We start from the raw sequence: 15897 nt of genomic DNA, 5'->3' as shown, positions 1-15897 counted from the left end.
AAGCTGTAACAAGGTTTTATACTCAGCAAGTACATGTTAGGAGTGGGGTAGCAAAATATCCCCCAAGTCTGAGGGAAAACTCTAGACCTTCAATGAATGGAGTTAACCATCTCTTAAAAGACCCACATCTAGCCAGGCATGGTGGGGCACAATTATAATCCCAGCGGTTGGGGAGGCTCAGGCAGGAGGGTTGCAAGTTCAAAGCCAGCCTCAGCAATTTAGCAAAACCCTATCTCAAAATAATAAAAAAGGACTGGGGAAGTGGCTCATTGGTCAATCTCCCCTGGGTTCAATCCCTGGTACCAAAAACAAAACAAAACAAAAAAACACCCACATCTGTCAGTGGAGAAGTGAGATGATTTAGACACACTAAATCCCAATACCAGCGGTACCCTCCTCCAGCAAAAACGGACCCCTGAAAGGAAAGAGCTTAAAGTCTGAGTGTGGCCCAGCAGGTATAGCATGATCTTAGATAGAGGCCCTGAGCTGTAGATTAGAAAGGCATGACCTGTTCAGAATCTGAGCCAAGTTCTGCAGAGGCCAGATGAAAGGTCCTCAGAGCTAATCACCTTCCTCAGCAGGTTCTAATACAGTCGCTGCTTAAGCAACCTCTGGATGTCTAACCTGAGACGGACAACCAAGTATTCAGATGCCTAGAAGCGGGTGTCATACACCTGACCCTCTTGTTTAATGTGATTCATACTGCCCACCTAGATCAAGGGACTGTCCAACTAAATGAGATTTCTGGAGATACAGGGCCAAGGAGCCCAAAGTGAAACGAGTTACTAAGGCGCTGCCCCTACTTATAAGGCCCTAAGCAGCTGCCAACTACGTCTTGTTTCTCTTTGATCTATATGTGTAACATGTTATGGGGACACGCAGCCCTGAATGAGACAACATTAATTGCTAAGTATTTACTGTCTTTCTCCGCTGATCTCTGCCAATTGTGCTTCCCTTGAAATAATAATTATTATTTGTACTGAGGACTCAACTCAGAGGCACTATGCCACTGAGCTACATCCCTAGCTCTTTTTATTTTTTGAGACAGGGTCTTGCTAAGTTGCTGAGGCCGGCCTGAACTTGTGAGCCTCCTGAGCTGCTGGGATTACAGGCATGCGCTATCAACTTTTGGCTTGTATTGATATTAGTTTCCTGCTCCAGTGATGTCAGGTGTACCCATCTGAAATGTGAGGGCAAGTAAACCAGAGCAACTTCCAAGGGGAAGTTAGAGCCTTCCCATGATTCTGCCATTACCGTTTTCCTTCTGACGTGAGACCTGAGAAGGGGTGCTCCTTCAGCACAGATGACAGAGAACAGAGCTGCAGCTAACCTGTAGCACATGTAATGTGAATGAGAAATAAACCTTTGCTCTTATAGGTCACTAAGATGTGTGGAGCGGTTTGTTACTGTGGCAAGACACATTATCAAACATAAGGCCACGAACATGTTCCCTTCACCCTGACCTTAGTCCCCTCTTACAAAGTTCATTCGGGAAACTAAAGTTACAAAGTTTCCAACTTAGTGCATTTTTGTCATCCCAACTGAATAAGCTAAAAACTGTTCAAGGTAATCTGTATTATGACATGGCCTTATACTTGGCATCTGTTGACATGTTCATGACTTTCGCAAGTTAGGAGCATGGCTGTTTTAACTAAATCGTCACCTCCCATCATCTCCCACCCTGTAGATCTACCCCCTATTAAGTAGATAGGTAACTTACAGATTTCACTCTGTGGCCAATACCCATTATCAGTTTTCCTTCCTTCTTCATCTTGTTCACGAACTCCATGGGGATAATGCCACTGTCAAAGGCTTTACTGAACATCTTGGCTGCTGCATCCAAGGCACCCCCAAACCGATCCCCCTAAGGAGAAGCAAGCAAACCCTGCCCTGAGCTTTCGGTTCCCTTCAACTTCACAAACCAATCCAGGATGCCTAAACAGCCCAGCCCAGGGTTTTACGCTCAGTTGCTCCTGGTTGCAGTCAAGTAGCCCAGTGATGTCAAAGCCCAGAATCCTTCCTGTCCACCTCCCAGGATGACAGTACTTACAATGGTGAGCAGCCCCGAGGTTAGGCTGGAGACAAGGTCCTTCCCAGCCCGGGCACAGATGATAGTGTTGTGGGCCCCGGAGACTGCTGGCCCATGATCAGCTGTCACCATTAGACACATCTCAATGAACTGGCACGAATACTTGGGCAACCTAGAGGAGAGTATATATTATAGGTGCAGGGAGAGGAAAGGTGGAACAAAGGCCAGCAGTCACAGGCCATACTCCTACTTTCTCCCATCATCCCAAACAAATGGCTAAAATTCAAGAAGGGTAATTCTCTCCCAGTCAAGTCTCATGCCAGTTCCAAGGCACAACCTCTGGACTTCTGTTATTAAGTACTACTGTAGGACAGTCAGCAATGAGGGTTTAAATCTTTTTCTTTAGCCATTTTCAGCATGAGTTGCTGCACAGGATCTAACCTATATTTGTTGCTACCATCCTCCAACGCCAGAGAGAACAGAGGTGAGACCCCTGCCCCTTTCACAGTATAGGAGGCCTAGACCTACTGCACAGCGTTCAGTTTACCCACTAATGATCAAGAAATAAGTCTGGAGACCTGAGGAGACACGAGTAGACAGAGAGAAACCTGCTCAAGTGTTAGGACCTGTGAACTTTTTCCAGGAAGGGCCTAAAGCAGGACTAAGACCCAACTCTCTGCAGGTGGGGCCCAAGAGAAACAAGACTTAGACCTCATCTACTGCCCAGTGCTCAGTGAGTCACTTACTGGGTCTCTTGCCCAGCTGTCAGGGAAGGCTAACCTTGGAAGCTGTAGAGGAAAACTAAATGCTTTCTAACATTTGGGTTGATGAGACATAAATTTGCAAAGAGAACATAATTACTTTTATGCCTACTCCACAGTTTTATTCAGTGCCTAACATGTGCCAGGCAAGTGCTCTACCACTAAGCCACAAGCCCAGCCCCACTTCTTTAAAAGTTCTAAAAGGAAAAGGCTATTCCAAGAGCTCTGATGAGGTCACTGCTACTTCTTCTGTTAAGAGTGGCCTTCTTGTCCTCGGAAGACTTGGGAACAGCCTGTCTCTTTCCTTCAGATTTTCAATTTGCTTGTGGCCTTAAGATTGGTCCTGGACACAGTCTGCCCACCCCCACTCCCTGACAGAGAAAGGTCACTAACTCACCTTCTCTGGAACCAGAGGAGGCCAAGGACCCCACCAATGCCCATCTCTTCCTTGAAGACCTCAGTGATGGGCATGCCTGCATAGATGAGCTCCTGTCCTCGCTCGTCACAGATGCTGGTCATAAATGAGGCAGGTTTGCGGATCAAACCTAGCTCCTGTGCAGAAATAAGGTAGAGGGAGACAAGGCTACAGTGACCACCACGGATTTCTGTAGCCCTGTCATCTGTGCTCTGAGAAAGAAGTGCCCAGGAATGACTTGGCTGCTCTGGTGGCCAAGCAACAATTCCCAGACCAAGGTCCCAAGAATGAAGTGCAAAAACCCTCTGATTAGACCATGTGGGGTGCAGAATATAGGGGTACCACACCCTGGTATCTGCTTGACACTGGCACTAGTTCTATCCTTCACTGAGCATTTCCTGGGCCAGGAGGGGCACTAAGCTGTTCACATTCACTGGTGCATTTTATTTTCACAAAGCACAATCATTGCTTGTGTTACAGCACAGGAAACCAGGCTGAGGCTCAGTAACCAGCCAAGTGAGCTTGGTGAGGAAACTGAAGCACACACCCCAAGGGCAATCTCTAAAGCACTTCAGATATAGCTGCAAACACCCACCAAGAATGTATTGAAGTACATAGCTGAGAAATGGGGGAATCCCCTCTCAACATGTTCTTTAGTCAGATGAAAGGGACCGAACTCCTGAATTCTCCATTTCCAGAGTTGGGGCACCTCAAGGGTATCTTTAACCAACTGTGTCCAACTTCATTTCTTCGCATTTTTTCAATTGTTCCCCATGACACACATACATATATACATTCATTCATTTACTTATTGGTACTGGCGACTGAACCCAGGGTGCTCTACCACTGTTACGTCACGAGTCCTTTTTATTCTTTGAGATAGAATCTTGCTTAGTTGCCCAGGCTGGCCTCAAACCTGCAATCTTCCCGCCTCAGTGGATATAGGCATACACCACTGTGTCTGGCCTCTCCTCTATGAAAATTTTAAAAATTGTTTTTAAGCTACATTTTACTTATTAAAGTAACATGAATGTGTTCCTCTTTTAAAAAAGTTAAAGTGGACCAGATAAAGTTATATACCCTTTCACCTCATGTTAGTTTAATGAATCTTTCTGGACCTTTCTTTCCCACTTTTATTTACATGCATACATATACACATATAGAGAATATACAAAGGTGTTTTGTGCATATACATTTTTCATAATCACAAGATGTCCTATAATGTGCCATTACTCAATGAATCTGAGCTCTACTAATGTTAATCCACACACAGCTCTAGTTCATTACTTTTAACTGCTACATGTGTAGCTCATAATGCCACAATCCACTGATAATCTCCACTTACAAACATCAACAAACAAAAAAAAAAAAACCTAGATATGTTCCTTTGTGTTTTATATGAAAGCATTTCTCAGAAGTAGCTTTGTAGATATGTAGTTGCTGGATCATAAGGTATAAGCACTTTAAAAATTTTTTTGGTACTGGTGATTGAACCCAGGGTGCTAAACCACTGAGCTACATCTCCAGTCCTTTCTGTTTTAGAAGAGCGTCTGGTTAAGTTGCCCAGACTAGCCTCAAACTTCCCATCCTCTCCTCTGCCTCCTGAGTCACTAGGATTGCAGGTGTGTGCCACCACTCCCAGCAAGCAATTCAAAAAATCTGATACTACTCAACTGCCTTCAGGAAGGCGGTATCAATTTCCACTCCTATCAACAATGGATGAATGCAACAGTTTTCTCACACCTGCATAAACACTATTTATTGTCAAATAATTTAATCTTTTCAGACCTAATAGGGGAAAACTGTTATAGTTTTATTTTGGTTCCTTTCATAGGTGAGGTGGAGGGGCTGGGGTTGTGGCTCAGAGGGAAAGCACATGTGAGGCACTGGGTTCAATTCTCAGCACCACATAAAAATAAATGAATAAAATAAAGGTGTATCAACATCTAAAAAAATATTTTAAATAATTTTTTTTCAAGTTAAAAGGCACTTTCCTACTTATTTTTCTGTCTCCTTTTTTTTCAGTGTTGGTACTGGGGACTGAACACACAGCATTGCACAAGCACTCTATCACTGAACTACATTCCCAGCCCCTTCGTTTTATTTTGGGACAAGGTTTCACTCAGTTGCCCAGGCTGGCCATGAACTTGTGATCCTTCTGCCTCAGCCTCAAGGAAGTTGTGGTATTACAGGTGTGCTCCGGTGGTCACAGGGTCTCATCTCATTTTTTGAACCCAGGGGCGCTTAACCACTGAGTCATATACCCAGCTCTTTTTTATGTTTTATTTAAAGAGTCTCGCTAAGTTGCTGAGGCTGGCTTTGAACTTGCAACCCTCCTGCCTTAGCCACCCAGGCCACTGGGATTACAGGTGTGTGCCACCGCACTTGGCAGTCATTAGGTCTTTTAACATTTATTCCTAAGTCCTTATAGATCAAGAATATTGGCCAGGCACAGTGGCATACACCTGTAATCCCAGAAGCCAGGAGGCTGAGCCCTAAATGACTAAGCAAGACCCTATCTCAAAATAAAGGGCTGAGGATGTGGCTCAGTGGTTGAGCACCTCTGGGTTCAATCCCTGGTACACAAAAAGAAAAATATTGGCTCTTGATCTATGCCCCATAGATACTTAGGCAGAGTAACTGATCTACTTCACCCCTGAAAACCCTCAGCAAATGCAAAACATCTCTACAGGACATTATCTGCCCCTCCTGTTTCCTTATCAGGTGACAGATGTGGGAGACAGGCTGCCCCAGCCCTGGGGAACCTGAATTTGTTTTACTCATCTCACAAGCTCCAGCAATGGGCAGTGGGCAGAGTCCAAGAGTTAATCATTGAGGTTTCTTCTAAGTGAGAGTGACATGGTTGCTCTAACTAGTTGAGAGGGCCTTGAAATTCAAATCAACTGAAAACCCAAGGCTCCTCTACTCACACTGCTAGGGATCCCAGGCACCTACCCGGGCCCAAGAGTAGTCCATGGGCACTGTTGGGGGTGGCACCTCTTGGGCAGGTACGATGACTCCTTTGGCCACAAGATCTTCATATACAGACCTAGGAGGCAGGGGAGAAGCAGGAGACAACATTCATTCTCATGGATTTTATTATTCTGGGTTCCTCTGCCTAACCCAACACTGCAGGCCTCCTCAGCTGTCAGTGGTTTCTGTCATGGGTTGGATTCTGAGACTAAGGGAAAAGAAGTGCTGGTCAAGACTGTACCACTCCCTGACCCCACGTCTCCTCTGGATGGGGCTTGATAAAAAGCTGGATCTGGGGTCCAGCAAAGGACAGAGGGAAGCAGCCCAGGCAGGTTCAGGAGGTAGAAATGGGATATCCAACAACTATTTTATTTTTATTTTTATTTTTTGGTGGTACAGGGGATTTAACCCAGGAGCACACTATCACTGAGCTATGCACCCCCACTTTTTAATTTTTTTTCTTTTTTTTTTTTTTTTACTTTGAGATAGTAAGTTGCAGAAGATGGCCTTGAACTTGCCACCCCCCTGCCTCTACTCCCAAGCCCAATAACTTAGCAATTGGAGGAGATACTTTCTAAACATTTCCATGTTTATGTCTCATTTACAGCCACCAACTCCCGGTCAAGGTGATGAACTCAGAAACTGAATAGATTTCAACACAAGCTGGAACAGTCTGGGCCTGCTGCTTCTAAATCAAATTGAAACAAAACAAAAGCCAAGAGAAAGATGTTCTCATACTGTTCACACAGTTGTGCTAGATGCCTGAGAGGGACCAGAAATACTGAGACACCCCAATGTTGTAGAAGAGACTGCTGTCCTCGGGAAGGGTCTGGAAAGGGTGGGGGAGGCCAGTCTCTTCCTGAAGGCCCACTTACTGGATGATTTCTCCAAGCTCATCGAAGCTCCGGGGCACAAACACGCCTGCCTCCTTCAAAGCCTGGTTCTTGGCTACTGCTGTTTCAGAAGCCTGGTTGGCACAAGCTCCAGCATGGCCAAACTGGACCTGAAGGCAAAGGACAATAGCTTCACTGGGCTTCTTAATCCCCCAAGGGAGAAAAAAGGGTACCGGGAAACATCAGCACAGATCACAGGCTGGTCTGTGCTAAATGTTTTACACAAATCAGTCCATTTGAGCATCAAGCATGCTCACTAAACAGGCAGGCAGGATGGATGACTCTCATTTTATAAAGAAGGAAACTGAGGCAGAGTTCAGGAGCTTACTTGAGATCACACAGCTAACATACACTGAAGCCAGGATACAATGCATAGGCCAACTCCAGAATAACCTTATTCATACTAAGCCACATCCAACCTTCCCTGGGGCAGCCAGGGTTCAGGGGCATGGGAAAAGGGTTAGTTTTGAGCAATGGATGAGAAGTGAGATTATTAATTGACAACCTTAGCCTAAGCTGAGCTCATAGACACAGTCTCACTGTCTCATTCTATTTTTATAAACATGCACCAATATTTTAAAACATTAGAAGATTTCATGCAAAAATACAAATTTCCAGCCTCTTTCCTTAAGAAAAAAAGTCATATTTTCCACCACTAGGCCTGTATCTCCACATAGCAACAACCACCCAGAGTCACTGCCCCTGTGTCAGAGCATGCACGGAGGCAAGATCTGAATCCAATGGAACATAGAAGATAGCAAGGGAACAGAAGGCCCATCAGGAGTTCCGTGGTAACTGTCTTTAACTAAATGATGAGGAAAATGAACTAACCTAATGAAACATCTGGTACAAAACCCTGACTCAGGGTGGGGTACAGCAGGCAATCTTAATAAATAACATTTAACCTGTACAAACAATGCTTACTACCGGTCAAGCATTTTCTTTTCCTTTTCCTTTTTTTTTTTTTTTTTGGTGACACTAAGGACTGATCCCAGAGGTCCCCTGTCACTGAACTACATGCCCAGTCCTTTTAATTTTTTATTTTGAGACAGGGTCTCATTAAGTTACCCAGGCTGATTTGGAACTTGTGATGCTCCTGCCTCAGTCTCCCTGGTCACTGGAATTACAGGAGTGCACCACTGTGCTGGCCCCAATGTACCCTTTCTTAGATTTAACATATCTTAAACTCTTTCTTCATCAGCATAACTTGGTTCATTCCTTTCATGCCTGCCCAGTTTTCCAATATGGGGCTGTGCCCATAACAACACAGCCCGATAAGCATTTAGGTTATTTCCTTCTTTTGCCATTACCACATTGCAGTGGGCATCCTTATACTTGGAAATATTTCTGCATGCATTCCCACAGGGCAAATCTGCAGAGATGAAATTGCTTCTTTGAAGATGTGCATTTTAAAATTGGACAAAAACTGCCCCTTGGAGGTGCACAGAAATCTGAAGGGGAAAGGCCAGCTTTCTAAGGAGAAAAAATAGTGTGACCAAGGCTTGCTGGTAGGAAACATTTCAGCTTTACAACTTAGGGCTGTCAATCATTACTGCAGGAAGTCTTGAAGGCCAACTTTCCTTTCTATATATATATGGCAGTAAGGTAAGGCTTTATGCCCACAGGCTGTTCCACAACTACTCATGAACTAATTGGTGACAAGTGCTCATTTCCTTCAGTTTCCTCACGTGATGAACCATCTTCAAGACAAAGAACTTCTCTTAGCTGTATCACAGAGGCTCAAGTATGGCCCCAACAGAAGACAGACACTTCAGCTCAGCGGACAAAAGAAGCTCTAACAGAGCTTGTGTTTAACACCAATTATGTGCTGCAGGCACTTTCACATGCATCATGTCATTTTAGCACATCAAGCACAACCCCCCTTCCCTCTCCAGCCTCTCCTGTATGGTGTGCCTACCAGGCCCCTCCCCAGCTGAACCTGTGCCCTCTCCCTCCTTGGCCTCTTGCACTGGCCAAACCCTTTTCATCCCCTAAATGCCATTCACGCATCACCTTCTCAGCAAAGCCTTAGCAACTCCTGCAGACATAAGTAGGGACTCAGAGCCCTGTGGGCCTTAATCTGCTGATGAGACTGTTTCTTCCAAGTGGATACAAGTGCCAGAGATCAGGGCTCTGGCTGGGCTTTGTAGTATCCAAGCAAGTAAAGCACTGATGGAGCTAGTTGCTTAATGCAATGATCACATGGCTCACCTCAAACGCTCCCTCTTGCCCCCCGCCATTCCACACCTGTTTGTGACCTGTTCCCACCATACCTCAGAGGAGAACATGGTGGCACAAGTCCCAATGCACCAACAGACCACCGGCTTGGTGAGGCGGCCCTCCTTGATGCCCCGACAGATCTTATATTCCTCAGTGCCCCCTATCTGCCAAGGAATAGAAAATGAGGAAAGTTCACAAGTTAGCAGAACTCATTCTGAGTCATTCCAGGACTAGCACTGCAGTAGGAAAAACTGCCCCAAGTCATGCAGGGGACAAAAGTCACTAAGAGTCCTAAGAGGTATAACTTGGCTACAAAAGTGGGAGGATGTAAGCCTTGATCAAACAGAAAGTTTAGACTGGAAGATTCAGTCTAAATGAAGGGAGGAATTCCACAGGACAGCAGGTTTTTTCAGAAACGTATATGGAGGTGCCAACAGTGGCAACCTCTAGGCTGTGTCTCAGGAGTAGGACTGATAAGAGATTGTGAGCTTCAGGTATATACAACCAAAATGCTTGTTTTTTTTTTTTTTTTTTTTTTTTTTTTAAACTGAAAAATGTTTGACCTTTTAAAAAACTGAGATCATACATTATTTCTATAATCATAAAAAAATTGGAGATGGGCTGGAGTTGTGGCTCAGTGGTAGAGCATTTATTTGCCTGGCATGTGTGAGGCCCTGGGTTTGATGCTCAGAACCACATATAAATAAATAAAATATGAGATCCATTGACAACTAAAAATATTAAAAAAAAAAAAATTGGAGGGGTGACTGGGGATTATACCTCAGTCACAGAGCACTTGTCTAGTATGTACAAGGCCCTGGATTTGATCCTCAGCACAGAATTTTTTTTTAAAAAGGGGTGGGGGCATAGAGGGGAGAGGGGTAGTTTAAAATCCTGACTCACCTCTCCAAGAACCACAATCATTTTGACTCCTGGAGTGTCCTGGTAACGTAACACGTGATCCATGAATGTTGAGCCAGGGTACCTGTTGACAGCAGAGAGGATAGAGAGGATCAGAAGGTGGTCTGGAAAGTTCTAGGCAGGTTTGTAAGGCTCCCTTCTTTTTTTTTTTTTTTTTTTTTTTTTTGGTGCTGGGGACTGAACCCAGGGCTTTGTGCTTGCAAGGCAAGCACTCTACCAACTGAGCCCTGTGAGGCACCCTTCTATACACTGGGACACTGGATTTTTTTCAAGGGTGTGGTTGTCCAATGAGGGTTTAGAGAAGTACCAGAAACAGAGGTGGGTGGAAGGGGCAAGGTAGTACATGTAACGGAAAAGAGAAGGGAAAGGGGTGGAGTTATTTAATTGGCAGAGGAAGAGACTGGGCATAGAATAAGCCTATCATTAGGCAGTATGAGAAGGCCTGAAAAGCACATGTGGTGGTTTTAAACTATGTCCATGAATTCGTAGGAAAAAGTAGAACCAAAGGCCTTTGCTTTGGAACATGGGTCAGATATAGCTTCTCATGAGCAAAATATGGCAGAGTGATTCCATGACATTGAACTCCCAACACTAGGTTATAAGTGTCTGGCATTCTCTCTTGGATGGCTTACGAGAAGTTACTCACTAGGAGGTGAGTGCCAGTCCTTAGATAACTGCCACGTCCTTAAGACACTCACACAGACCACAGCCAGTTATGTGAATGAGCCATCTCTAGCCACAGGCAAGCATTCATTCAGCAGCCTGCAGCCTTGCTGACAACTGTGACTTCATGAAACCCCCACCCGACAAGCCAGAACTGCCCTATTGAGCTTCTCCTGAATGCTGGACCACAGATACCCCAAGGATAAGTGTTATCATTGCTTGAAGCCATTTTGCTTGGGAGCAACTTTATTTTTTTAAAACACAGCAATAGATAATCTATTTAATTCATATGGAGCCATGTTCCAGGATGACAGGTTGTTGCCCAAGTTTCTACCCCCACCCTTTTTTTCAGTACTGAGGATTAAACCCACAGCCTCATACATGTAAGTTAGTGTTCTTCCACTGAGCTACACCCCAGCAGTTTCTATGTACTTTTTCTACTTTCTAATGTCACAAGAGTTTGCAAAAGGAATAAAGCTAAGTAGACCTCTCTGTAGCTCTGTGTGCTTTTGATATTCTCAAGAGCATTACATGTCCAAGGGGACAGTATAACAAGCAGCATTTCCTAGACCTCTGTGACGTGCAGCCTTTGGTCAGGGAGCACCCAAGGATTGGTGTTCCCCTCTGATTACACCCCTGAAAACTGCAGCCAAAGTCCTTTCTGTGGGCGTCCTATCTGACATGATGCGGCCAGGGAGATGGAAAAGGCCAAGCACTCTCCCAACAGCTTTTGGTTTTTCAGCCAGACAGCAGCAATTTTAAAGTAGCAACAAAAATAAACAGCAATGGCTAATATTTATTATGGATTTAGTGTCAGGCATTAGTCCACATTACTCTACTGATGATCTATTGATCATCATTTCCACTAACAATAATAAGATAACACTATTCAGTACAATTAACATTTACTGAGCATGTAGTTAAGTGTAAGGCCATGGGTTAGCTACTTTAAATATATTATTTCACTTAGCCCTCCCAGGAACCCCATGAGGTAGGGGCATTTATTTTACCCATTTGATGGGTAAGGATGGTGACAGTCTAGGGAGATTAAGTAACCTGCCTAGGACGCCTGCTGGGAAATAGGAAACCTGGGATTTGAACTCCTCTGGTCTTTGATTTCAGAACTGGTTTTCCTAACCACTGCACTCTGCTGCCTCCTTCTGGCTGCATTATAGAACAAAAAAAAAAAAAAAAGAGGAAAGACAGGAATTATCTCCAAAGCCCTGAAACACCCTTAAAACGACATTTCCCTGTATTTTTGGATTTCATAATTCTGCCAGCCTTGAGGCTGAGTAGAAAAATCTCATTTTATGTTGGCCTGGAGCTCAATGGCCGAGTCTCAGTGTGGGAGGCCCCTCCCCAGCCTCCAGCTCATTACCTGTCCCCACCAATGGCCACACCCTCGTACACGCCATCTGTGGTCCGAGAGATGATATTGTTGAGCTCGTTGGACATGCCTCCAGAACGTGAGACATAGGCCACGCTGCCTGGGCGGTAGAGTTTGGAAGCCAGGATGTTGTCCAGCATCCCACCTGTATTCCCAATCTTAAAGCACCCTGGCTTGATGCCCCCAACCTGCAGGGACAGAAAGGGCATCAGAGAGGAAGGTTCCTGATTGACTATGGGTGCAGGGGAATCACAAATTCCCCATATTACCTGCCAAGCCCCTCTGGCTAGGCTGGGGAGAAAATGGCTAAGAGAATAATATCTGCTTAAGGAGTTTCCTGCTTGGGAAGAATCCCTTGAGACATTATGCAGAAAAAAGATGGCTCACTACTACAAATTCAGATGAGTACACTCAAGTCACCTCCATTACTCCAGAGAGCCATGCACCTAGCAAAGGTGTACAGCAGAGCCGGGCCTCTCAGTGGACCATCATATACTGCCTGAGATAAAGGTCCCATGTTTAATTAAAAAATTCTAGCTTCAAATTTTTAAAACAACAACTAAGTATAAACAAATATTCACAAAGCAATTTTTTCTTATGTGAAGACCTTTAGGTCAAAAGTAAGGCTCCTGAGGGCCGGGCTTGTGGCTTGGTGGTAGAGCACTTGTCTGGCATGTGTGAGACACTAGGTTTGATCCTCAGCACTACATATAAATAAATGAATAAAATAAAGGTCCATCAACAACTAAAGGAATAAAAATTAACAAAAAAAAAAAGCAAGGCTTCCAGGTAGCCTTTTCTTCTGTTTATAGTTAAAGGAATAATCAGACTGTACTATGATTATATTAAAGTAAATAAACACTAACTGGCCCCACCACCAAAAAAATAAAGTTTCCCATTCAACCCTTGGAACTACAAAGGTGATGGTCTGTGGAGTTTTACTTTAAAAACTAATTGAAAATGAACTAACTCAACAAGTACTCCCCAAATCTTCCCAGTCTAGGAGAGGGACAGAAGAATCAAAACTTATCCTAATGGCCTCGTTTAAAAGGCTTTCTGGAGGGGACACTCACAGTGGCAGGCCCAATGATGGTCACTCCCTTCTGGTCTGCCTTCTTGATCAGCTTCCTCGTGAGGGCCTCAGGGATGCCTTCTGCTATGATGGCGATGGTCCGGATCTAAAGAAGAACAGCCCCTTCCTGTGAACTCGCCACCCCAGACGGACACAAGGCAGCAGCACAGTTCAAGGGCTCATCTCATGACAATCAATACAACTCCTTCTTCCCACAGGCCTCTTTGCCTACCCTGACTGTTCTAACCCATTCTCCAAAAGAGGCAGTGGGTAGATAATGTCATAGTGTTTAGTAAATGTTTCCAAGACCCTGCTACAGTCAAAGCTGCTATAGTCTCTCACCTCAATACTCAGATCCCTACCAGTCCTTGCACCTACCCAGAAAATAGCTATCTGTGGCTTTTCCCTGGTACCTGCTGAGTCTTCACCATGTCATCGCAAGGACAAGGCCAGTGAGTGAAAAAAGCTGCTTCCACACTCAGCCCAGAAAGCGGGTTGAAGGAGCAAGCCAGAAGGGGTTGTATCCAAGAATAATCTCTGGCTCTGGACCAGAGTCCAGAAACAACTTCTTGTAAAGGGTTAAAATCATAGTTGAGCAGGGTGTGGCAGTGTATACCTGTAATCCCAGTGGCTCAGGAAGCTGAGGCAAGAGGATTGTAAGATCAAAGCCAGCCTCAGTAACTCAGCAAGGCCCTAAGCAACTCAGTGAGGCTTTGTCTCTAAATAAAATCCAAACAAAACAAAACAAAACAAACAAAAAAAGGGCTGGGGAGTTGGTAGAGTGCTTGCCTAGCATGGACAAGGCCCTGGGTTCAATCCCCAACACCACCACCACCAAAAAAAGGTGGGGGGCAGCTGGGGTTGTGGTTTGTTGGTTAAGCATCCCTGGATTCACTCCCTAGTACCAAAGGGGGAAAAAGAAAAAAAAAAAGATCATAGTTAGCCAGGCACAGTGGTGCATGTCTGTAATCCCAAATGCTCAGGAGGCTGAGGCAGGATTTCGAGTTCAAAGCCAGCCTCAGCAACTTGTTGAGGCCCTGAGCAATTTAGCAAGACCGTCTCAAAATAAAAAAATAAAAAGGGCTGGGGATAAGGCTCAGTGGTGAAGCACATCTGGGTTCCATTCCTGATACCTCCCCCACAAAAAAAAAAAAAAAAAAAAAAAAAAAAAAAAAAAAATTTTGGGTCATGTGGTCTCAGCAGCAGTTTTTCCAGAGTGAGAGTAGCTGTGGACAACATGTGAATGACAGCACTGCGGTGGGTGTTTTCCTTTTGGTAGTAGGGATTGAACCCGGCCTTGAGCTACATCCCAGTCTTTTTTTTCCCCCCTTTTCTTTTCGGGGACAGTGTCTTGTCAAGCTGCAGAGTCTGGCCTCAAACTTGTGATTCTCCTGCCTCCTCATGCCTGGTGCTGTGTTTTTTTTCTTTCCCACATTTTTTTATTGGTGCAGTTAGGTTTGGCCGTGTTTTGATAAAGCTTTATTTATAAGAACCAGTGGTGAGCTAGGTTTTGCCTGAGGCAATAGTTTGCCCAAGTCTGTTCCAATCTTAAAAAAGCAGTTCATTTTCTTTTCTTTTCATCTAAATATCAAAACAATTTGATTTCTCCAGTCATAAACTGGAATAAGCCGATCTGGGATCAGACAAAAAAGAATCAATATCCTTATCTATAAAGAGCTCTTACAAAACAGAAGACAACCACCCAAAAGAAAAAAAGGGGAAGGAGGGAACATCATAGAATACAAATGACCAATTTTTAAAATCTCATCTTAGTTAATAATCAAAAACATGCAGCTGGGTGCAATGATTATATATTTGCAATCCCAGCTACTCAGAAAGCTGAGGCAGGAGGATGGCAAGTTTGAAGTCAGCCTCCACAACTTCTTGAAACCCTGTCTTAAAATTTAAAATAAATAATAGAGGGATGGGGTGTAGCTCTGGTACTGGGTTTGATCCCCAGCACTGCAAAAATAAAGGAAGGAAGGAAGGAAAGGCGGGGCTGGAATGGGGCTCAGTGGTAAAGCGCCTGTGTAGAATATGTGAGGGCCTGGGTTCCTGGAGGTGGTGGGGTTAGGAAGAATACTTGCTTAGCCCTAGCACATATGAAGGGCTAGTTCTGATTACCAGTGCCAAAAAAAAAAAAAGTAGAGAGAGAGTGTGTATGAAAGAAATACTAATTAAATAGAATACCTATTAATTTTGACAAATGTTTAATGTTGTGTAGGGGACAAATGTACTACCAGAAGTAGTTCACACCACTAACTCCATCTTTTTTAGAAGTCAGCATGGATCAAAAGCTTCCAACCTGTACAGTCCGATGCAGAAATTTATGTTAGGGGAACAGTTAAGGATATATGCAAATGTTAACCCACAAAGTTTATCATAAGACTTGGAAAAGCAAAAAACAATGCTACCAACATGTTATTTACTGATGTGGAAAGAGTAAGTGAAGAAAGATTACACATTAGCTATGTGCAATATTATTCCATTTGTTCAAAATCCAGAAAAAGTTGTAGAGGAGGTGTGAATAATGTCAGCCACCATGTCTCCATGAAATAGGGTT

At 44.2% G+C, this 15897-nt stretch overlaps 1 protein-coding gene across 3 annotated transcripts in view; it reads right to left on the bottom strand.

Annotated features, from left to right (window-relative positions):
- ACLY (ATP citrate lyase) overlaps nt 1-15897 on the bottom strand; it is a 40974-nt gene that overhangs the window by 2691 nt on the left and 22386 nt on the right. For all 3 annotated transcript variants that reach the window (XM_079132776.1, XM_079132778.1, XM_079132777.1), the window contains 9 exons: nt 13336-13440; nt 12254-12450; nt 10195-10276; nt 9345-9455; nt 7054-7181; nt 6161-6254; nt 3188-3342; nt 2051-2201; nt 1721-1864 (listed from right to left, as the gene is read on the bottom strand). In XM_079132776.1, the coding sequence (XP_078988902.1) occupies nt 1721-1864; nt 2051-2201; nt 3188-3342; nt 6161-6254; nt 7054-7181; nt 9345-9455; nt 10195-10276; nt 12254-12450; nt 13336-13440 (1167 nt within the window). The remainder of the gene's footprint in view (nt 1-1720; nt 1865-2050; nt 2202-3187; nt 3343-6160; nt 6255-7053; nt 7182-9344; nt 9456-10194; nt 10277-12253; nt 12451-13335; nt 13441-15897) is intronic.

Source organism: Sciurus vulgaris (genome assembly GCF_902686455.1).
Source record: "Sciurus vulgaris genome assembly, chromosome: 3".
Classification (NCBI taxonomy): domain Eukaryota; kingdom Metazoa; phylum Chordata; class Mammalia; order Rodentia; family Sciuridae; genus Sciurus; species Sciurus vulgaris.
The sequence above is the reverse complement of the archived record's forward strand: the minus strand, read 5'-3'. Positions and strand labels throughout refer to the sequence as shown.